We start from the raw sequence: 22,982 nt of genomic DNA, 5'->3' as shown, positions 1-22,982 counted from the left end.
GAATGAAGACAAAATAAAAACAGGAATATAAATCATCCCACTTGGTTTCTGTTGCCAACATGTGAAATCATGTGATTTCCAGCAAGTCAGAAGACCTGCATTATGCAAACAAACATCTCTAAACCAACAATGACAGATTGGTGTTTGTTGGTGTCAGTTTGGAGGAGCAGACAGTCACAGGAGGTGAGCGGGTGTGGCAGGAACATTACTGTGAAAAGCTGCTGATTTGGAATTCAAGAGGTGTGAGTTATTTCATGTTTTTCTGTCTTTTTGGTTGATTAATCTCTGAACTGAAGCAATATTATATGCAGATAATTATGTATTATTTACCAATAAAACTACACTTTATACTTTTATGGGATTAATTTATAACAAGTCAGTATTTGTTGCAAGTGGAAGCGAGATGATCACATTTTTTTAAAGTTTTAGCAGTGGGCAACATCACTCAGGTTCACAGATTGCACCACATTATTGATCTTTTTTTCCGGCTTGCTGCCACATTCATTTTGAAATCGTGACTTGCAAAACAACTCTATCAACTTGCCAACTGCATTTTACTCCTCTTGCTGTTTCCTCTGCTCCAGATGAAACTACAGGCCGTACTCTTCCTCTTGCTGCTGCTCAATGTTGAGGTAAACTTACATGAAAAATGTAGCTCTTCATAGCCAAGTCAGAATGTTTACCAACATCTTCCATTTATCATTATTGTACTAGTTGACTAAAGTGCTCAAAGAGTAACTAAACCCCCAAACCACTTTTTTTCAGTTGAATAGCAATATGTATGAGTACATTACAGTGTTGTTGATTGATTTAGGTCCAACTCTTGACATTTGAGTGCAAAGTATTAATATTCTACATATTGTGTAATAAATATTCATAGTGACTGCCCTCTAAAGGTTGAAACCTGGCTATTGCAATTGAAATTTGCTGTTGGCTGATCCTGGCAGCTTGCTTTCATCATCAATTGAGCCCCCCTATTATCACCTCCTCGCTGCCCTGTATGTATGCGGGGGGCAGGGAGGTGCTGCAGATCAAGAGGCGGCACAGTTGGGTGACTGGGCGTGTCTCAGCTCCCCTCCCCTCCCTGTCCATTTTGTTTCACATTCCAGGGGCATTCAAAGTGGAGGGTTTAGTTACTCTTTAAACACTAACTATCTTGACTCATGAATTTTGCAGTTTTCACTCAAAAATTTAACACTGTGTTTCTGTGTAGCTCTCGTCATGCACACTTGTGCGGGTGATATCTGGTTCCACTCTGGAGCTTCCCTGTCTGTCATTTCAAAATGGCTACATCGGAGAAGCCATCACCTGGAAATTTAATGGTCTTATTTTATTTCTGTTACTACCACCACTATTCGGTTCCTTCAGGAGATCGCAGGCTGTTTTGCTCTGTTTGTTGCGATTCTAAATGTCTGATTTTACAGCAGTTTTTACGATAACATTGCAATGCATGTTGTTGCATGTTATAAGCGTTTTGTCAAAGAAATTGCAAGAGCAAGTAAAAATTGCAAAAAAAATAGTTGTGATGCTGTTTCAGTTTTAGAGCTTTTTAGTATGAGCCTTCAGTGTTAGCACAGCATTAGAATCCATATGCTAGGGGCAGGTAGAGGACAGCAACAACTGATCGCCACCGATTTCACTAATTGCTGGACGGCCGTTCTCGTAAGAGGCTCTCCTCCTGCTCTCTCTGCCCAACTATCACAAGCTAATACAGAACAATGTGATCTCATCACATTTGGCTGCTTGGACACAGAGCCATTAATCTCACACATCTTAAACAAGTAACTAACCATTGGGTAACATCAGTTGTGTGATGCTAACAGTTAGCCCTGTCACTGTGTGTGTGACCCTGTCCCAGGCACAGAGCTCCAGTCCTGTGATAAACAGAGAAAGAGGGGCTGAGTGAATCACTATGCTGCGCTCAGATCTATAATGAAATGAGATTTTATTTGTTTCATATGGTCAAATTTGCTGTAAAGCTGTGATGATTTGACAAAATTGCAAGGTTGTGCAGAAGTCATGGTGACTGAGTAAATTCTGAGTAAAATTTGTATTAATTGCGATTGCAACATTGCGAAATCCTGAAGGGACTAACTATTCTCACTATATTATAAAGGTACACCGTTATATATATTTCAGTTCAATCTTTATTTTAAAATTTAGGTGAAGATCTCAGTGCTCAGTCGCCTGGCTTGCCAAGAATTAAACAGGGTGGCATGCTTCTCTCTATATCCTCGGTTACTGCCGCAAACCAGGGCGAGTACACGTGTACGATAGAGGACGACAGTATGGAGATGACAAGGACGTACACCATTGAAGTGCTTGGTGAGCAACATTAAGCCTGTTTACAGTTTGTATTAACATACATTTTAGTGATCCGAATAAAAATGGATGGTAAAGACATATTGTCGTTCATTCCAGTGCCTATAAGGAATCCTCAACTGACCACTCTTGTTCAGATTTCATTACTGTCCCATGCTCAGTTATCACGTCCACACTTTTGCTGGCTGCTCTGTAGCGTGCTTGTTAGGCAAGTTAGCGGTTGTGTCAGTACAGCCGGAGATGTCACTATCTGCAGATTTCAATAAGTCTCCCTCATAGGGAAAACAATGGATGGTCACGCAACACTTTCTTCAGCTAGACATAAAATGGGTAAGTTATAGATCCTGCATCCTGCACATAAATTTGCGCACGAAAAGACAACAAAGGAGAGACTCGCCCCTTCCCCTTTGATTGGATCATTGCCTTTGTTGGTTGGATTCATTAGGTTTAGGCAAGATGAATGGAACTGGTTAGGGTTACGTTAGGAATGTCAGGGTAAGTCAATCAGTAAGGCTGGGGATTCCTTCGCCACCCTAGGATTCGCAAATTAGCACCCTGCGCTGATGATGTAGTCCTTGTCGGGGACACATCAGGACACATCAATGTTTACACTACAAAGAATATGTTCATCAGCTGTGTCCAAGAACACCTCAACAAGTGATTTGACTGATTGGATCATAATGCGTTTTGGTGGTTGTTTATCGCTGTTTACTTGTAATCGGATCAACTAAAATGCATGTTAATACCAGGTGTAAACAGGGCCATATATGCACGTTTATTTTCACTTTCTCTACTGTTTTATCATAGATACATCTGGAGCATTTTGAATTGTAGAATGGATATACATAATTATATTCAACAAAATTGTTTGCGCATCTTTCTGTAGCATCCATCAGTTATACTATGAAGGTAATCCAAGGCTCCATCGCTCGCCTCCAGTGCCAGTTCCCAATGTCCAGCCAAGTCACGGCCAACGCACTTTGGTTCAAAGTGAAAACTGATGGCACGAGGACACAGCTAAATACTGAAGATGAGTCAACAAGTAACAGAGTGAAGCTGATTTATCCAAACGACCATGATCAGACCATTAACATCGAAAACACTGTGTTGGAAGATACTGGAGCTTACCAGTGTGAATCTGCTGATGGGGTGATACTGAGCTCCATAAATATCATTGTGGAACGTACGTTTGGTAACCTTTTCTATATATTACCTCCCAGTTTATGCAAAATAAGGTATTTTTCAATAAAAAGTAGGTACTACATTTAAAGACATTTTTTACTGTCTGACTCTCTTTCAGTTGCTCCTACCGCCATTCCTCATTCGTGCATTGGCTACACAACAGCATGGGAGACCTGCCAGGACGAGAGCAGTCGCACAGGGGAACTGATATTGCAGGAGTCCATCACAGAGTTTTCCATGAAGCTCTATTCTTTCCTCAGAGAATTACAACCCTCAAGCAACTTGCTCTTCTCCCCTATCAGTATCAGTGGGGCACTGTTTCATTTGTTGTTAGGTATGATAAGAAAAGCACAAGTTAAAAAAACAAACAAACTTATCTAGTATTGGATGAAAAAAAGACCAACACCAACACCAACTTGAAATTTTGCCCGAGTGTAAAAAATCTAATATACTCTGTGCCACAGCGTTCTATTGCTGTGGCACAGCACTTTTAAGAATACACCAATGAGCCACAATGTCTATGTTTACATGCACGCTAATATCCACTGTTATTCCAAATATGACAATATTCCGAATTTGATACTCATCATGTAAACAGCATATTTCGTTTTAATATTCCAAAGAAGGATTTTTCCAAATTTAACATTTTCCAATTAAGACTTGTGTGATATGCCGATATTATTCGGGTTTTAACAGCATTACCTGGACATGTATACATAAAGCATATTCAGAATATACAGTATGTTCTCAAACTGGGTTTTGCCTCACTTTGCAACACACGGCCTCTTGCCTGTTAATGGTCAGCTCTATGCGTTAACCAACTCACAAACAATTTGCAACGCTGCGGCCCAAATTTCTGGTCAGAAGAAGAAAAAACCTGCTTTTAAACATTTTGAAAGACTTGGATATCAAAAGGTTTTTGGATATGTGCAAATATTGTAACGCTGACCTTGTCCAGAACATGGTCGAAGGAATGAAAGGGGGCGCTGTGTTTGTAAGGTCAAACAAGTCTATCATCAGCAAGAAACTCTGAAAAATGAACAAAAACACAAAAACAATTTTGATAAAAAGAAGAAAAAAGTTAATTTGCTCCAGCTGTTGCACCTTTCTATGTTTTGACAACGTAAACGTCATGTTAGGGCATGTTTATCTGAGTCTGAACAACTGCATGTAAATAGTAGAAGTTTAAAGAATATTTATCTTCATCAGTCATGTAAACTACTTAGTATTAGTATGCATGGAAAGTACACAGTAATGTATCCATAGTTTGCAGAATTGGGTTATTATAGGTCTACCTTTAATGGGGAAAATGGGCTGAAAGCTGATAGTCACAGAAAGACAAAGAGAAGTACTGGGGGGTCAGATCAATGCATGGAAGTTTTTTACCTTTTCATGGGTTTTGTTAACAATAAAAAATATATAGAAAAACCACAAAGATGCATTGGTCTAAAAAGCAACATCAGCCCCCCTTTTACCTGCGAACATGTAGGAAGATGAACTTTTATATAAACTGAAAGTTACGTAAAAATGTTTTTCACTTTGAAATGTCACAGGAGTTTTTCTGTACTTACATTAAATGTCAGACATACCTTGCAGCTTTTGACAGCTCTCTAAAGTACATTAGGTCTATATTTATCAATATAGGTACTGTCTGTTCTTCATCCTGTCACTTTCAGGTGCGAGGGATAACACCCGAAAAGCCATTGAGACGGCCGTCTACGTGCCTCATGACTTCCACTGTGTTCACCTCCAGATGAAGAAGCTGAGAGAGAAGCTGGCTGGCTCTCTACAGATGGCCTCTCAGATCTACTATAACCCACAGAGTATAACTATCCCTGAGTGGAGCTCACAGCGTAGCTCCTGAGCAGTCAAAGAGATAGACATGAAGATTCTGAGCATATAAAAGGATCTCTGTCTGTGCAGCTTATCATGGTTTCTCTGTTCTCTTCCTCAGATATGAATCTGAGTGAGTCCTTTACCAACCAGTCCATCCAGTTTTATGAAGCGAAGCCCACCAGGCTGCTGGAAACCAGCGAGGAAAACACACTTATGATCAACAGCTGGGTGGCAAATAAGACCAACAACAAGATCCAACATTTGATTGACTCTGTATCCCCCAGTACTCAGATGATGCTGCTCAACGCTGTCTCCTTTAGTGGTCAGTAAAGTGTGTGTGCACAATTGTATAAGTGCAGGTGGAAATTGTGGACTAATAAACTGTGTGTGTGTGTGTGTGTGCCTCAGGTCAGTGGAAGATCAAGTATGAAATGAAACCCCGGAAAGGACTTTTCACAAAACTGGATGGTGATATGGTGACGGTACCAGTCCTATATCACCAGAAATACAGGGCGGCTATGACGTATGTGGTTGAGCTAATGGCACAGGTAAGGAACAGCCATCGCTCACTAGTTTACACAGTATCCAACCAAGTTTTTTTGTGAGTGTCACCCCCCCCCACATCCCCCCCATTTCACTATCTAGATTTAAGTCATTCCGTTCAATAACATTTGGAAAGTTTAAAAAAGAAATTAAATTTTTTTGACCTCCATTCAAGACAGCGAAGCACTAAACCTAAAGGCAGTCGCTCTGCTGGTGGAAGTTATCTGCTCAGGCACACTTGGGCGTGCATGGCTGCTGTAAGTCTCTTGTGTGCATGCATCATGGGCATGTAGATCCAGGTATTTTATACCCGGAAAAGGGTTTTTTTTTTTTTTTTGTTTCATGCGCCAATGAGCAGCTCTCATAGAAATAAACGAGGCCCCACCAACAATGCCGTATCCAGACTTTCTTTAATACATCCCTCACCCCCAAGACAGAACTATAATAACAGGAGAGATCACTTTTTTATATATTTTTTTATACTTTTTTATATATTTTTTATGTTACATTACTATTAATTTTTTTTTTTTTACATTAAGCTAACAGGAGACAGGTTGGGGGTCTGTACTTGTCTAAATGTTATATAAGGAGGGCCCACAGTGTTAGACTTTGAAGATCCCTGCCACACAGTAACACCTGGATCTTTTGTTTTGCCAACAGGTGGCGAGGTTTGCTCTCTCAGGTGACAGCAGTCTTTACATCCTGCTGCCTCGCTCCAACAAAGTGAGTGACCTGCAGCAGGTGGAGGAGAGGATGACGGACACAGCTGTGCGTCAAATGATTGAACAAATGAAAACAGTCTCTCCTCAGCAAATCGAGGTCACTCTGCCCCAAATCAAGCTGGATGTCGAGCCAGACATGAACCTACTCATTAAGAAATTAGGTTTGTTCAATTGTCCATCACTCATTTGGCTCATTAAAATATCACTGATGCTTTTAGCTTGCGTTTTATTTTATCTAACAACTAGTTAGTCCCATTTGTTAAATAAGCATTGTGCTCCTTTATCTTCCTCTCTGATCCATTTATTTTGCTTTCCTCCCTGCCTCTCTATACCAGGACTGTCGTCACTCTTCGAGCACCCAAACCTGTGCGGTCTCTACTCTGAGGACAGGGTGGTTCTGGACGATGCCAGACACAGAGCCTTCCTCGCACTGACCGAACATGGAGTTGAGGCTGGCGCCGTCACCACCATGTCGTTCTCTCGCTCCTTTAATTCCTTCTCTGCCCTGCGGCCTTTCATCATGCTGCTGTGGAGCGACCAGGCCAATGTGCCACTCTTCATTGGCCGAGTGACCGACCCATGAGACAGAGAGACAGGGAGAGAGGGAGTGGAGGAGGAACAGATGGGCAAAAGGGCAAGAAAGAAACAAAGTCTGCCTGGTAGAATGGAAATACAATGAATTATCTTACATTGATAACATGATATCAATTCAGTGTCAGTTTTGTTTTTAGTGATAAAGTGAGCAGATACATGTACCCAGGCCTGGATTGTCTCCAAAGATGATGATTAATAAACTAGTTTGAGCCCTCTGAAACGCAAAACGCTATCAGTTTTCTTGTGCTGCGTTCACACTTTTCACATGCTTTTAAATCAATTTTAAATAAATAAATAATTATTATAAAAGTAATAGGAATAAAGTCCAGAAAACAATATTCATCATTAAAATTATTTAAAAAATTTGGCAATTTAACTATAAATCATTCTTTCTTTCTTTACCTTTTTTTTACCTTTTTTTAATTATTTTGTGCTAAATTTCATAATCATGATAAAAGTAATAGATAAAAATGTCCAGAAAACAATATTAATAATTAAAATTGTTCTAATAATTATTGACTCTTGTATCTATCTATCTATATATCATCTATCTACGCCTCATGCCTCTGTGTCATGTTTTTGAATAATGAGGCACAGCTTGGATCATTCAAAGGATGACAGACAAGCACTGAAACGACTTCAATTTATTTTGCGAAGTAGTTACACAAACCCACCACAGGATGGCAGCCATACTGTGTGATTGACATTGACAGTGAATACACAGGGACTGCAGTAGTGAATTCCCCATCTCATTCGCCCCTGCCCTCCTGCATCATTACCACTGATATCAATTTTTAAGGAAGACCAAGTGTCAAAAATCTGTGACAGTAAAGGTTTTGTCTCATTAAAGCAACAGCTTGCTTGGTAAAAGCACAGCAACTGAGCAAAAAATACCCTGAATCATCGTATTCACAAACAAATACACACTGATGGCGTCGACTGTAAACACATCAGCATTCAGAACGAGCAGCTATGGTTGCACTCTATTATACACGCTGATAGTGATTGCTAAAACATGCAGCTGTATTGCAAAGAAAATGATTACAGAAGCAAAGCCGGGTCAATAGACAAGAGTCGGAAAATTCGGTGACTGTAAACAAAACCAACAGATCCAGAGAAGAGGAATAAGCAACCATCCGGCCTGAAATGTGAACTCTATTAGATCACTGTCACCCAGCCGAGCCCCAATCAAAGGACTGAGTATTCCCAGAAAATGCATCTTTGATGCCTGGATAACATTATGTTGTTGTTTTGGTTTGATTATCTCACTGCTGACGTGCTGGGAGTTCTGATGTGCATAGAATAAACCTTGCCCAACCCTGTCCTTAAAGTATTTGAACTTAAAATGTGTTCAGGCTCACTGTTACAACACATGGTTTAGTTCCAAGCTTCGATAATGCCCAAGCCCTTTTTATTCTAAACCTAATTCACCACTAAAGGATCTTTTTTTTTTTTTTTTTGCAGTCGACGAGACATTCACAAGGTTGTTGAAGGACACCAAGAATATGAGCAGCCGGATCGATTCAACAGTTAGAGAAACTCCCGGAGGCCACTGACCGACTGTGGGTGTGCTTTTGTCAACCGGTGTATGGCCAGAGCTGTACTGAGAGATGAACCAGGGAGAACATTTGATATCCTGGCAGACATTTAGACAGTAAATGATTTGGCATAGATTTTAAATATTTTGGATCCTGGCATGCGATAATTTACTGTCCTGTGTTGTTATGCATGCAGGGTAATAACCCATTTGACCTCCTGAGGTTAAAGGGATAGTTCAGATATTTTAAACTGGGTTTATAATGGACACTTATTCATAGTCAGTGTATTACATACAGCTAATATCCGTCAGCACACCTCCAGTTTGGAGAAGTGGCAAGAGTACTGACACGAAAGCTAAGCAATGAACTGCTGTGGATGGGGTCCAGTGTGGTGGTCAAGTGTATGCTATATTGAAAGTATTTTCACCACTCTACCTTTATATCAGATGGCCTAGATTTTCAGGAAAGCCGTTAATAGCTTCAGTTCCCCATTTATGTTCTCGCCAAAGCCACCAGACTCCATTGAGAAAATCAGTAATTTTGGTTTCCTGAACACAGGCGCTACTGGTCTACTGCTGCTTCAATCAGTTAATTAGCTTGCTATTTTGTGACTTTGGTGAATCCGAATAACCCTTTTAAACACCAAAGTCACAAAATAAGACAAACAAAATAACTGTGCAAGGCAGCGGTAGACCAGCAGCTCCTGTCTTTACTGATGTTAAATTACTGTTTTTCTCAATGGAGTCTGGTTTTAAAGAGGGTAATATAACAGTTTCAGTATGAATGAGCGAGGAAACCGTTATCTGTTCAGCCAACTAAATTATCTGTGTCTATATACTCAGAATGAGCAGAACAGGAAGTGGGTGGGGTTTTAAGCAGGAAATGGAAGGAAGGAAATTGATGCTTAAACTTGGTTGATCAGAAGTTTCCACACTTACTATTGATTAGAAAACAATTTGCAGAACAATCTCAGAATTGAGCTTCAGACAATTTCTGATTACACGTGTTAGACATTGAACACAGCTACCATCATGAGAATTTTCCTTAATCACAACTACGGATACTGACACATTTTTCTCAAATGATACCTGTAAAGAGTACATTATCCATACTGGATATTTTTTAAATCTGAGTTTTTGGCTCAACCCGAGCCTTCTGTTTCTCATCAAAAAGTGCTGCCTGGTGGTAAGATAAAGCAGTGAAAATATTCTACATATAGTGTTTTTTTAGGTTGGTAAAAAAGGGTTTTGTTGTGGCCCCCATCCACAGTAGTACATTTCTTAGCTTCTGTGTCAAACTCTATCCTGCTTGTGGGGGCCTGCTGACTGACATCTACTGTATGTAATACACTGCCTATGGATTAGTATCCCATACAACCCCACTTCAAAAGATGTGAAGTATCCCTTTAAAGTTATGGGTGGTGGGAGTATTTCTTCCAACTGCACGGTTTATCTCAGCAGGCAATCCTGTGTCACAGACATGACAAAGTATTCCCAGTGTCTCCAGTCCAGAGGATGATATATATGTCACTACAGACCTGATATTTAATAGGTCAGGAGTAATGGGATGAATCCAGCATTGATCACAGCAATGGCTCCCTCTAATGATTAATGTGGATTTCACCCAATTTTCTTTTACGTTACTCCTTAGATCCTCTGGAGAACAGTGTCTCAGAGTGTACATAGTTGGGACATTTTCAAAGCTTTTTGGGGACCCTATTCTCAAGAATCTGATAACAAATCAAATCAAATTTCAAATTAATGCATTATAACTGTGATATTGCCGTGCAGGGAGAAAATATTGCATCATCTGTGACTCTGTTGGAGCAGAATTGGAGTCGCTGAGGTAAACCTGCTCGGATCCGGTTGAAATCTAATGCTGCAGTGAAGCAAAGGCATAAACTGCACTTCCAAAAGGCGATATCCCTTCATCTTTTCATCGGAAAAGCCAAAAAGAGCGGTCAGAGGTTACGCATCAAGATGAATTTCGTTCTTGAAGTTGCTCTGTGACTGTTTGGCAATGGGAGAGAGTGATGGCAAAGGGTCTGGCACACATGATTGACAGCTTGTCTATGGCCAGGAGCGCTCACACCACTGAGGCTGGAGGTGGCGGCGGCAGCTTCGGTGGATTTCTCTCTTGTGTCTTTCTTGTCCTTTGTTATTATTTCTTCACACCACGCTCTGTGCTTCTAAACTTGGATGGAGACATTTTGAATGAAGCGTGATATGAATACAGATGTGTATACACACACACACACACACACACACACACACACACACACACACACACACACTGCACAGACAGAAAATGTAGGCACTCATATTCTCATAGCCCTCATGCAGACGCACACACAAACACACACAAACACACACACACACACACACACACACACACACACACACACACAGATGTTAATTTCCTGAATGAAGGTGTATAGAAAGCTACTGTGACTTAAAGACAATGAAAGACAGAAGAACAAGAACACTGAAACGGTAAAGGTACAAATCCACCAAATGGATTGTTTTTGTGCTTTATAATACGGTGTGTTGTTTTGCATCAGATCAACAACCACTAAAACAGAAACTCCTCAGTAAAGAATCACCCTCTCGTCACATTCCCGCTCCTCTAACTACATACCACATTATGAGTCACTAGCGTGCACATACTTTTGGCGCCTTTTACTGAATGGATTTTGAGTACATTAATCTCAAATCTCTTCATCAGGTGTAAATTTGAATGACAGAATATGAGCGACTTCCACAATACATTAAGGTCTAGAGCACAATTTTTGTGAGTATTGTTTTGTTACGTCAACACTTTAATGAGGACATCGTCACAATTTGGTTCACCTTTCCAAAAAAAAAGTATTCAGATTACACCCTATTACCACCACTAATATTAGTATGAATATCATATACTAATACTTGGTGCAGTAATTGTTGGCGTTATATGATCTTTTTTTTAATATTATTATTATTATTGCATGTTTTATCCTTTGCTCTTATCACTGCTTTACTTGGTCTCTGCTATCAACCATTTTCCAGTGTGTGTGTATGTGTGTGTGTGTGTGTGTGTGTGTGTGTGTGTGTGTGTGTGCATGAATGTCTGGTGTAATCTAGTCCGGTTTGTCACTGCTCGGGGCTCCTTGCTGTGTGAGCGTATGCCAATACTCCACTTTCTTCCCTTTGTTTTTGAGACAGTCGAACCAGTGTCTGAGTCTCTGTCCGCTCGCATTGATGCCCAGCTCCACCCCGCCTGAAAGCACAGAGGCAGACACAGAAACAGAGAAGAAGAATCAGGAGGTAATAGGAAACATTTTGGTTGGTGAGGAAAGGAGAGCATCAGAAAAGATAAAGCAGAGGTGGATGAAACGCTCAGATTCTTCGCTTTTGTAAGAGTACAAAGATGAAAATTTAAAAAGATTCCATTACAAGTAAAACTTCTGCAGATTTTTTAAACTATAAGTATATTGTAATTTAAATGGTCAGAGAGAACACAAGACTGCCGCACCTCCACTTGGCTCTTTTTTTTAAGCATCAGAAAATCTAGCCCATGATGAGAACCTTCTGCCAATCACAGGTCATTTCAGAGAAAAAGGGGTTCCTACTGACTGCTCCGCAAATGAAGCTGTGCATGCACGTCCCTTTGGTGGGAATCCTGCAGGGTAAAGTTACTATTCCGGTAACTGCTTTCCTTTACAAGCTCAGCAACTAAAAGTCTTTTTCTATAAAATAGTAGACTTTTGGGCCTCAAAGAGTAAGAAATTGTAAATCTGACACCTAAGTGAGATGCCTGCCAAGTATCAGAGCATTGTATGAAACCAATGAACAGAAAAATGACTTTTAGGTTCCAAAGAAGTCCTTTTTTAGCGCCCCGTCTCTGTGTTTCCAGCTGCTTTTTAGGCATGTTAAGCAGGTTGTTTTTGTTATGGAGATATTGCTCTTTTCCTGCCAAGATCGTGCCCCTAAACTGGGTATTTTAAGCCAAAACACAGTGTTTTCATAACAATAACCAAGTGTTTCTTGTGACTAAATCTAACCACATGTTAAACACAGCCTTTGAAAAACATACAGAACAGAAACATAAAGCTACAGTGTATCTGCTACATAATAATGTGCAAATGTTACATACCCAAGTTTTGTGGAAACGTACAATACTAACATTTTTTTTGGTGATTGGGTTGGAACACAACACTAGGCGGCTTTCCATTACAGATTTGCACAAAACTTAAGCGATATGATTGATGATATGCAACTTCTCCTCTGGCGATAACATTACAAGAAGCATGGTGATGGATGTTATATTGCAGCCACCACACTAGCCGCCATTAATTCCAATCGACGTGGGAGCGGCCATGTATGAGGGATTTCTGGGAGCTGATAGTCCACGGTTTCACAGAGGAATTATGGCTTCAAAACTTCTGGGTGATCTGCTCAACTTTTGAAGAGTAATGTGATGCAATAACAGCTCTTGTAGCTCCTGCTGCATCATGAGGGAGCCAGTTCCAACTGACAAGCACATAGCCATAGAATCATGTGACTGATTAAAGTCAAAAAAGTGTTTCCATTGCAGTTTTGTGATATATGGCTTTTTCGAATAGCCTAACATGCAAGGGTCTAAAAAAATTTAGCAAAATTGTGATAAAGGGGTGTTTTTTTTTTTTTAAAAATGGACATGTTTCCATCAGGCGTATCTTATAATCACAATTTCAATTTGCGCAATGTGAAGGTTAATGGAAACCTGCCTTCTGACACTGAACTGGTCAGCAGTTTGTTTACACAATTGGAAGTTCACTCAGAGTTGTGAATCTGGCCACCGCTCTCTTTTAGCTCCAGTTTAGGTCTCCTCCAGCTCCTGAGGAAAATATCTCTTTAGCAGCTAAATGCTCCACTATGTTAACCAGCAAGTCTCTAACTGTGTCCATCTGCTGCTTGCTGAGCACGAAGTGCACAGCAGGTTTTAAGAGTGTTTTTACCAAAAACATCATGAGAGTGGTAAAAGCCAATGCCAAAATGGCGAAGATGCCATCAGACAACTAAAGAAAGAGTAAAAAGGTACTTTATTCCTCTGCAGATTCAGGTGATAATTCTCTGCAGGTTCACCAGAGAAATGACATTATTTTTTGATATACTGTCATCATGACGCTTTAAATGGCAGCGTATGAGACGTTCAGTGAGTAATCACTCTTTGATGTAACTGTTTACAACTCAAAGACATCTAAAATGTGACAAGGAGCCTCAACAAGATTCTTTCTAATTTTATTTTATAAGCGTATGTTCTTAAGTGAAATCTTATCCTGAAAAGCAGCTAGTAATTATAGCTGCAAGATAAAAAGCACAATATTTCCCTCAGAAATGTAATCAAGAAGAAATACACAGTGGCATAAAATGTCAATGATAAAGTATGTACCTCAAAATTGTTTTGCAGTTCTTGAGTAAATGTAGCTTCTTTCCACAAGTGGCGGCATTAGAAAATAACAAATCAGGGGACAAACTTACACATTTTGTTTTCTTGTGAAAATCGAATATTCAATAATGTAATTGAGCTTTGGCAATAATGTCGCCTACATCAAAATTCATGCCAATAAAGAATATTATTATTTAACTGGCGGACAGATATGAGAAAAAAGAAGGACGTAAACAGATATTTAAGACAAATTCCTCCAGGCGGGGAGAAAGAGAAATAGGCCTCCAGCGGGGAATTACGAGACAGAGAGATTTAGATAACCAAAGATTTATTGAGAGAGGATGGGGGGGAAATAAATATGCAGAGAAGCAGGAAATGAGTCAGGTGAAAGTGAGCAGAGGTGACGGAGGCGTTAGTAGAGAGGCAGACTGTGAGGCACAGAGATGCAGGCAGTTGTCACACCGAGGTTATTACAAAGCCATTCCCTTGGCTATGATTGCACTGTTAATGGAGCGTGAAGTTTTAAACACGGTATTTTGGCAATGCTGCCTTCTAACAGCGCCTTGGAAAATGATGGCCGCGAGCAAACAAGGCTCAATTGTTGATCTGCGACTCATCTGAGCTCGGCATTAAATGCTGCCTCGAGACGCTGCTTCTGGGAGGAGAGGAGCAGCCTTTAAGTGTTTCCTATCCTGCGTCTCCCTTTCCTTTCACACACGACTCGGGGAGGAGTTCGAAACCTGTTGACAGAGTTTCGATAGGATGATCACGCGCAGCACTTGGTCACCTCCGCCCCCACAACACTCCCACCACCTCCGAACGGAGATCGATGGAGTGTTCTCTGAGCCTGCAGGCTGCGAGTGACAAACGGTCAGCCATCCTGACATGCGTTGGGGGACAGAAGAGGGATGAGGATCCACAGCCGGAGGAGATGGCGCAGACGAGGGCGAGGCTGACACTCAGGCGAGCGAGCAGGTGTGCAGTTCGACCCTGTTCTCTGTCTGCTTATTTTTACCCCTCACATTGCCCTCTGCTGCACATCTACCTCATTCCACCCAACCAGCAGATACACAGGAGCGTGTGAACTAAATATCCAGCAGAACTGTAGACCAGAAGGCAAATGCTTCAAACCGAACGCTTGTCCGATCATTAATAATTGTGTCCGACGGTTTTAGCAACTTTCCAAAACCAACAGTACAACAAGCATCCCCACTGTGCCAAACAATAAGCCAGGTGTACATAGGTGAGAAAGGATGTAGGATTTTCATTTTTCACTCTAAAGCCTCATTCCCACGGCACAAAAAAAGCATGTGCTGCAGCGGTGTGTTCACTGGCAGTGGAAATACAGTCTATTGTCTATATTTTCACGTTTGGAAAATCCACACGCTTGTGCTAATTTTGGTACTAAAGGGGTATAACGCCTTTTAAAATTTAGCAAAAACAACTACTTCTGTTACATTTTACATGTGCAACACCAGCAGTTGCGTGCAGCACCATAAGTGCCTTTGAAGTGAATCTGTCTGAATGTGCGCATCATCAACCACAGTGGTGTGAAATATTACAATCCACTCCTCTCCCTCCAAGTGTGGCCATTCTGAACACGTATTAACACTTTCCAATTCATCAAATTTTATGGATATGGCACCTTTCAAACAAATAGAATGCAGTCCAAAGTGTTTCACAGTTTGATTGAAGAAACAAATGCAACATAAGAAGCAAAAATAAGCAAAAATAGATTTTAATAAATAAAAGTGTGATAATAAGATACTACATAAAAGCCAGAATAAAAAGATAGGCTTTTTTAGTATTAATATTTTCAGCTCCTCTCAGATCCTCTGGCAGGCTGGTCCAGGGTTTTGGAGTGTAATGGCTAACAGGAGAATCATCGAATGTTTTAGATCTACTCTGTGCTAAAAAAAGGATGGAGGATGTGTGGGTTTTTAATGTATTTAATGTGAATCAGTCACATTATGGCCCATACCTCATCTGCTCATTGGCACAAACTGATTTGGAAATCAGATCAATTACTAACAGATTCTTAAGACTTGATTTGAACTTGAACATGTGCCAACAGACCCTGAGTTTTATATCTACATCTACAGTAGGCAGGTTTCCAGTACAGATTTGTACAAAACTTAAGCAATATTTTCAAAATATATATTGATAAAACACAATTGCGAGATTAGTGCATTTTCCTTAACGGATGTTATGCGACTTCTCCTCTGGCGATAACACGCCAAGAAGAATGGTGCTCGGTGTTCAAAACATTAGCAGTTTTATTTCTTTCTTTCTTTCTTTCTTTATTTCTGGCAACAGTCGTCTTTATGTCCAATTGAAGGCGACGCAGGCGTGTTGCGTGAGCAATAATGGAAAGGCAAGCCCCTTATACATGGGAGTGGCCATGTATGAGGGATTTCTGGGAGATGATAGTCCACGATTTCACAGAGGAAATATGGATTCAGAACTTCTGGATGTTCTGCTCGACTTTTGAAGAGTTGCAATAACACATCATGCCCAAGGGAGCCAGCTCCTACTGACAAGCACATAGCCATAGCATCATGTGACCTATAAACATGAAAAGAAGTGTTTCTATTGCAGTTTTTCAAAATATGGCCTTTTTGAATCACATGAAATACCACCTCGTGCGAGCATAAAAACCTTTTTTGTAATAAATGGTAGTTTTTTTTCCATCAGGCATATTTTAGATTTGCAATTTCAGTTTGCACAATCCAAGGGTTAATAGAAGCCTACCTATTGCCACTGACGTTTCTTAAACATTTGTATCACGTTTTTTGTAATGTTTGGCAGCGTGAAATGGACACAACATGGCTCACTCAAAATCACAGGTTGATATACTGTATGATTCATAGCAAAGATGAAATTTCCCATCCCTCCTTGCGTATCGATCTTTCCAACAAGTTATCCACATGATTTATTGCCTGTTTTCTTGTGTACGTTCGCCCTCAGATTTATTCTCTCATTGTTTCATTTCTTCCTCCATGTATCTGTGAGATCTCACCTTTTACCAGGTGACATCCTCTATATCTTCTGCTAAGCCTATTAGCCTGCCTGTTATTGCTCTCACTCTTTCACAAGTGCTCCAGGATTATGTTCTCCTGCCTCTTTATCAACTCCTTTTCTCCATTCTTCTTTGTCTCTGTGTCATTTTTCTCACAGCCCCAATTAACATAACTGGCACAGCGATATAGCTAGACCTGTAATGATAATGGTCAGGGGAATGGCCGTTATCTGAGGCTATGTGTTAGAATGATGGCCTTTACTGCCAGCAAGGCTAATAACTCACTGGTCTTATCTTAACACTGGGTGTCTCCCATCAACCTCCCCACCCACCCACGGCATCACACTCATGTGTGCACAAACATACACACACACACACACACACACACACACACACACACACACACACATTAGACAGAGTAAAACGCTTTGATCTGAAGGCCTCCGAGCTCACAGGGTGGTAATCCATTCTGACTGTGCCTCCCCACTACTTCCCCATCACTCCCTAAGCTCCCATGTGTTCCATTGCCGTGATATACACATCAGGCCATGCCAAAGCTTTTAAGCAGTCTGACGAAGGAGCAAGTGATCTGATGTGCCAAGTCCACGAAAGACCGGGATCCTTTTTGATTTTCTAAAGCATCTCCATTTCCTTTTCCACTCAAACTCTCCTTGGCCCGCGTAAATCGTTCTCCTCGAGCCACATAATTACTCCTCATCTCCGCATTTTTACTTTTCTCTCCACCCACGCTCGGCCTGGTTTTTATGATTTCCGCAATTGCGTCGCTTTCATTTTAACACTCTTGTACAGTCATCTACTTCACTGCTGCAGCCCCCCCCCCCCCCCCCCTCCCCCTCCACGCATCAGCTTTTTTTCTCAGCCTACCTATGAAGTCGTTGCTCATTCCCAAGTCGTAGTCCCACACAGAGATCTCCAGGGTTTTCTTCGCCAGCTGGTCCAGGGTTACTTCGTATGAAAACTCCTGTGCAGGTGGCACACACAAAAGCATATTTCTATCAGTGAGTCATTAACACGAGAGTCGAAAGGAATTCATAATTGCGTGCATATTCAGTAAAAACTTGAAGACTGATGGCGAAAACACATTCAAGGAAGGCATGTCAGATTTGAAGTATGTTTAAAAAGGTATGCTTAATTGCAATGCTCATCCAAACCGCTGATACACTACAGAACATCATCTTGAGTTCAGCGTAGAAAGAAGCAGCCAGGTGTACTGTGGTTATTTGCAGAGCATGAGACAAGTTGTACCTCATTGAACTCGGGGTTGAGAGTCTTTTTCTTCACTGAAGTCTTATACTTGGACTTTTTCCCCATATCTGGCTGCAATATGCTGAGGAAAAAAAAGAAAAAAAGAGAGCAAAAGATAAAAAGGACATAAAAACATCGGGGACACTGCACGCTCTTCAAGTCATGTCCAGCCTCAGCATGACAAATAGCTTGAACTGCTGGAAGGATGTTTTTTTCATAAAATCCGGATGTCTCTGCAATAAAAAGAAACAAATATTTTTGAAACTGGTGCTACATGACCAGGGAAAACAAATAGAAAAGACTGTGACTTTCGATTTTGCCCCTATAATATTGGAAAACAGAAAAAAAATCAATGGCACAAAACTTGAACAACTTCATGACACTTAGACCACATGTTGCAAAAGGTAAGTACAAAACATTACTAAGGACACTCATGCTGTCCCCACATCTACAATCAAAAGAAAAAATAGTTACCGGAGCATCAAATCACACACCACCTGTCTCAGTAATAGCCTCTTTCCTCAGGCAGTTAGGTTGCTGAACAGTTGATGCATCCATATGCATGGCAAATTGTTTCTTCTAGATTGTATGTACTGTGTATTGTGGGTAATGTTTTTTTTTTGTTATGTGGGGATGTGTGCCACAAGCATTTCATTATAATATATATATACTTGAACCTGAACCTACAACTACCAAATTGTGCTGTGCAGAACCGGACCAAAAAATGCTCCCGGTGGGGGGTTAAGATAATCCAAGCTTCCTGTCTGAAAAAACCATGATGGACAGCTGGTGAAAAACAGTCTCATAGTACAGCTAAACAGTACACCAAAATATGTGTCTCAAAACAGGAGAAAAAGGTGATACAGCAACAGAATCAGCTCTGTTTTAGCTTTTGATCTGTTTTATTCAGCCTCTGTTTACACAACATAAGAAACAGTATGATGCCAACTTTCCAATCACAAACTCTCACAGTACAACTTAACAGTGCACAAAAGTATGTTTCTGTAGACTGGCAAGACATTTTGTGAGAAAAAGGGGCAATACAGTAACAGGGTCTTTCTTTGTATTGGATAATCCATGCCTAGTTCTGCTGTTTGACAAAAGGTCTTAGCTTGTGAGAGCAAGAGAGAGAGAAAAAAAGAAAGGTGTGGCTCTCTCTAAATCCCCTTCTAGTAAGTAAGTAAGTTCAATCCGTAGTTCAAACAAAAGCCCCAGAGCCAGTGAAATTCTTTAAGATGATGCGTTTTGTTTTTTGTTGCTTTTTTTCATTTTTACTGGCAAAAAAGCTGGTTGAAAAGCATCCCTTTAAGGGAATAGTTTGACATTTTGTGAAGTTGGCTGATTTGAGGATTAACAGTCTGAATACGGTAAGAATGAAAACAGAAGCCACTTAGCTTAGCATAAAAACTGGAAACATCAACAGCTGGACTTATAGTTTGGGTTTTGTACAGACTAAAAAAAAAGTCATTGTGAGATTTAGAGGTGTTGGTTGGTAGTTTACACCCAGACTAGCTGTTTCCCTCCTTTTCTAGGCATTTTGCTAAGCTAAGATAACCGACTGCTGGCTTTAGTTTTATATTCTTATTATCTTATATATTTTTCTTTTTATTTCTGAACAGCGTAGGATGAAGGGGTAACTGTAAATAAAGGTTTTTACAGAAGAAATCCTGAAATTTATTTTACCTCTCAGAGGAGGCCAGAACAACCATTACTGCTGAGATCAAAGCAATTAATCCGTCCCTTTATTCTTTGGCCCTGCTGTGACAGTGAACTTTGCTGAATGGCAGAAACAAAGGGAGACTGAAAGTTTGCAAAATCTCTCTCTGAGATAATTGTGACCCAGAAGTCTTCTGAACAAAGGCGGGGACAGCGAGAGAGTGAAAGAGACACAGAGAGAGACAGAAGACCACAGCAAGATCGTAATCACGCCAACGTCGAAGGACTGTACGCTCCAGCGAAGAGGCAACAGAAGGATCGCTGGAGGGTAATGGGAGTCATCATCAGCATAAATTCCAAGTCAAGATGTTCAGGCGGTGAGATATCTCACTCTTTCAGCTCTCACTCTGCCAGTGACGAATCCTGGCCTGACAGCTGATGCATGAGATGGGCTCGGGGTTGTCACCGCAGAGCCGGAATCAGAGCGAGAGTGAAGGATGGAGAGATGGAGGTGGGAAGGGAAAAGGAGGAGGTGATGGAGGAGGAGGAGGAGGAGGATGAATTGATAAAAAAGCAAAGTGGTGACACAAAGATGAGACATTTACAATGTCAGTGATGAAAATGTCATTTTACGTGATATGAAATTATTTGGCTAAAGTAACAATTGTGACTTCAGGCCTCCTTATGTTAAAGACTAAAAGATGCACAGAGACATTTAAATGTAAGTCATAACTTAGTTGCATTTTCTTGGCTCTGTCTTGACCAAGATTGGCTGAAGGTCAATTTCTCCAGATGTCAACAGCAACTGCCAACAGCTGGTGCAGGGAGCTTAAAAAGCCAAGAGTGTGCAAAATAAATCTGAATACAAGAAACAATAATAATTTACTGCTACACAAATTTTGGTTTTCTACATAACTAAGACTGGATTTACACTAAAAGTCTTGATGCTCAGATGACCATTTGCCAAGCCTCGCCCGCGAACATCATGAGCCAATCACATTTCGTGGAGCTACACAATGCACTAGGCAGCCCTGATCAAAATATAAACCGAGATTGTTGCTGTATCACCTATTTCTCACTAAAAATGTTTTCCACTGGGAGCATTTATTGGTCCGGTGCTATACAGCACAATGGTAGTTGTAGGTTCAAGTTCAAGTACATATACTGTATATTGTAATGAATTGCTTGTGGCAAACATCCCCACATAACAACAAAAATGGCATCAGGAGGAGCCTCTCCCTCTCCCCAATGGAGCTACTCTCCAACTCTTGGAGACAGCTGAGGTCTCTGAAGAGGTGCTTCTAACAGAGGGGGAACCATCAGAACAGGATTATGTCCCAAATGGATCAACTCTTGAGCCCCTGGAGACATTTGAAGTTTCTGATGAGGCGCTCCAAACAGAGGTTGAACAGTCCAAACAAGAGTCTGACCCCAATGGACAAACATTTGAACCCCTGGAGACGGCTCGAGTTACTGAACAGAACCTCTCAGAGACTAAAAAGACGCCCTCCATATGAAAAAAAGGGCACTTTCTAGGGCTATGAAAACCTGAGAAGTGGAAGAGCAACAGCCCCCTAAACTGACTACCCCATACCTCCTATCATCTCTCTCCCCCATACCCTTGTGGGTTTTCCATGGGTGCGCCGGTTTCCTCCCACACGTCCAAAGACATACTTTTTAGGTTAACTGGCTACTTTAAATTGCCCATATGTGTGCATTTGAGAAATCAGTTTAAAAACAAAATAAATAAATTACAATTTCTGCATATAAAGTTGTATTTAGTAATAGTGTTTGAAAAGTTAAGCTTTAAAAGACTCAAAAGTAGTTTTTAAAGTTGTCAAAGGTAGGCCCAGGTCTCTCTTCAGGCAGGGATGCACATAGTATGTATGTACGTATCTATCTATCATTGTTATTATTATTATTACAAAAAAAAGTCCAAACAATGTAGCTCCCTTGTGTGACAATTTGTACTCTTGTGTGTGCGTCCATAAATTGCACATAAGGGAGCTACAGTCTGCATACTTTTTTCATGTTGTTGACTGCTATTCTTCTTGTCCAAGGCCTGCTTTACATAGTTTTTGAATGTGTGAGACTACCAACCTTTTCATGTCGCTACTGAGTGATTCATCATTTTTAATTATTAATTATTAAGTGTTTCCTGTTCTATTTATCAAAACAAAAGTGTAAAACAGCGTAAATACAAGCTACAATCAAATCTTAGAAAAAAAGGGATAAGACCAGTAAATGATTAAAAAAAAATGAATACATGCAATAAAATAAGGGCAGATTCAGTAGTGTAATGCTATAATAACATTAAATTCTGATTGCTTTTTAATGATTTTTAGAGAGTTAAAAAATGTGTTAAGGCTTGAAGAAAAAGAAGATAAGTGCAGATTTGTGAATAAAAACGTGTTACTGTGTAGACTGGTTTCAAATGATGTCACCAGCACACGATGGCAGCGGCCGTATCGGGATGCTTTGGCTTCATTTTTGTACAGTGGGAGGAAGTGGAGACACATCTTTACATACTGTTTTTTGGCTGAGGGCACATCAATTTCATTGCCAAGGAATATTAGGTGAGAGCATACAACATTTGTCCAATTTAATGTGACTTCCAGTATAAACCACACACACTTTAGGTCTTCTATTTGAATACTGATACAGAGACAAATCATTTTGTGAGTTGCAGAGATACAGATACTCAGAGACAGATAAAGACATCTCTGTGCACCTATAGTTGGAGGTAAAAGAGTGACTTTTGTTTTTTAATTCCCTCTAGAGGGACAGATACAGCAGACCACTCCAGTAAGTGTTTTGTACATACTGATAAACCGAATGTATACCCATTCAATTATAGTGCTGTTCAGTTAATGACATGTAACCAAACAGCTTCTTGTC

At 40.5% G+C, this 22,982-nt stretch overlaps 2 protein-coding genes across 2 annotated transcripts in view; one reads left to right on the top strand and one right to left on the bottom strand.

Annotated features, from left to right (window-relative positions):
• The first annotated feature begins 137 nt into the window (after positions 1-137).
• serping1 (serpin peptidase inhibitor, clade G (C1 inhibitor), member 1) lies at positions 138-7,426 on the top strand. Its single transcript, XM_042485773.1, has 11 exons — positions 138-240; positions 585-632; positions 1,214-1,322; positions 2,164-2,325; positions 3,209-3,505; positions 3,623-3,838; positions 5,181-5,327; positions 5,459-5,662; positions 5,749-5,888; positions 6,544-6,766; positions 6,941-7,426. Exons 2-11 carry the CDS (start codon positions 585-587, stop codon positions 7,186-7,188), a joined length of 1,794 nt encoding a protein of 597 aa, XP_042341707.1. The 5' UTR covers positions 138-240; the 3' UTR covers positions 7,189-7,426.
• Positions 7,427-11,117: 3,691 nt separating this feature from the next.
• The window catches only part of doc2d (double C2-like domains, delta), a 53,888-nt gene continuing 42,023 nt past the window's right edge, over positions 11,118-22,982 (bottom strand). The window contains exons 9-11 of the mRNA XM_042485351.1: positions 18,429-18,510; positions 18,048-18,144; positions 11,118-11,992 (exon numbers count right to left, since the gene is read on the bottom strand). Of these exons, the coding sequence (XP_042341285.1) occupies positions 11,853-11,992; positions 18,048-18,144; positions 18,429-18,510 (319 nt within the window). The 3' untranslated portion in view covers positions 11,118-11,852. The remainder of the gene's footprint in view (positions 11,993-18,047; positions 18,145-18,428; positions 18,511-22,982) is intronic.

Source organism: Plectropomus leopardus, chromosome 4 (assembly GCF_008729295.1).
Source record: "Plectropomus leopardus isolate mb chromosome 4, YSFRI_Pleo_2.0, whole genome shotgun sequence".
Lineage (NCBI taxonomy): Eukaryota > Metazoa > Chordata > Actinopteri > Perciformes > Serranidae > Plectropomus > Plectropomus leopardus.
The sequence above is the reverse complement of the archived record's forward strand: the minus strand, read 5'-3'. Positions and strand labels throughout refer to the sequence as shown.

What these genes read in the sequence shown, in the direction of transcription:
- serping1 (XM_042485773.1), top strand. Translation starts at nt 585, where the DNA reads ATGAAACTACAGGCCGTACTCTTCCTCTTGCTGCTGCTCAATGTTGAG. An exon ending in GTACACCATTGAAGTGCTTG is followed by an intron (nt 2,326 to 3,208) that starts GTGAGCAACATT and finishes ATCTTTCTGTAG; the next exon opens with CATCCATCAGTTATACTATG. An exon ending in GATCTACTATAACCCACAGA is followed by an intron (nt 5,328 to 5,458) that starts GTATAACTATCC and finishes TCTCTTCCTCAG; the next exon opens with ATATGAATCTGAGTGAGTCC.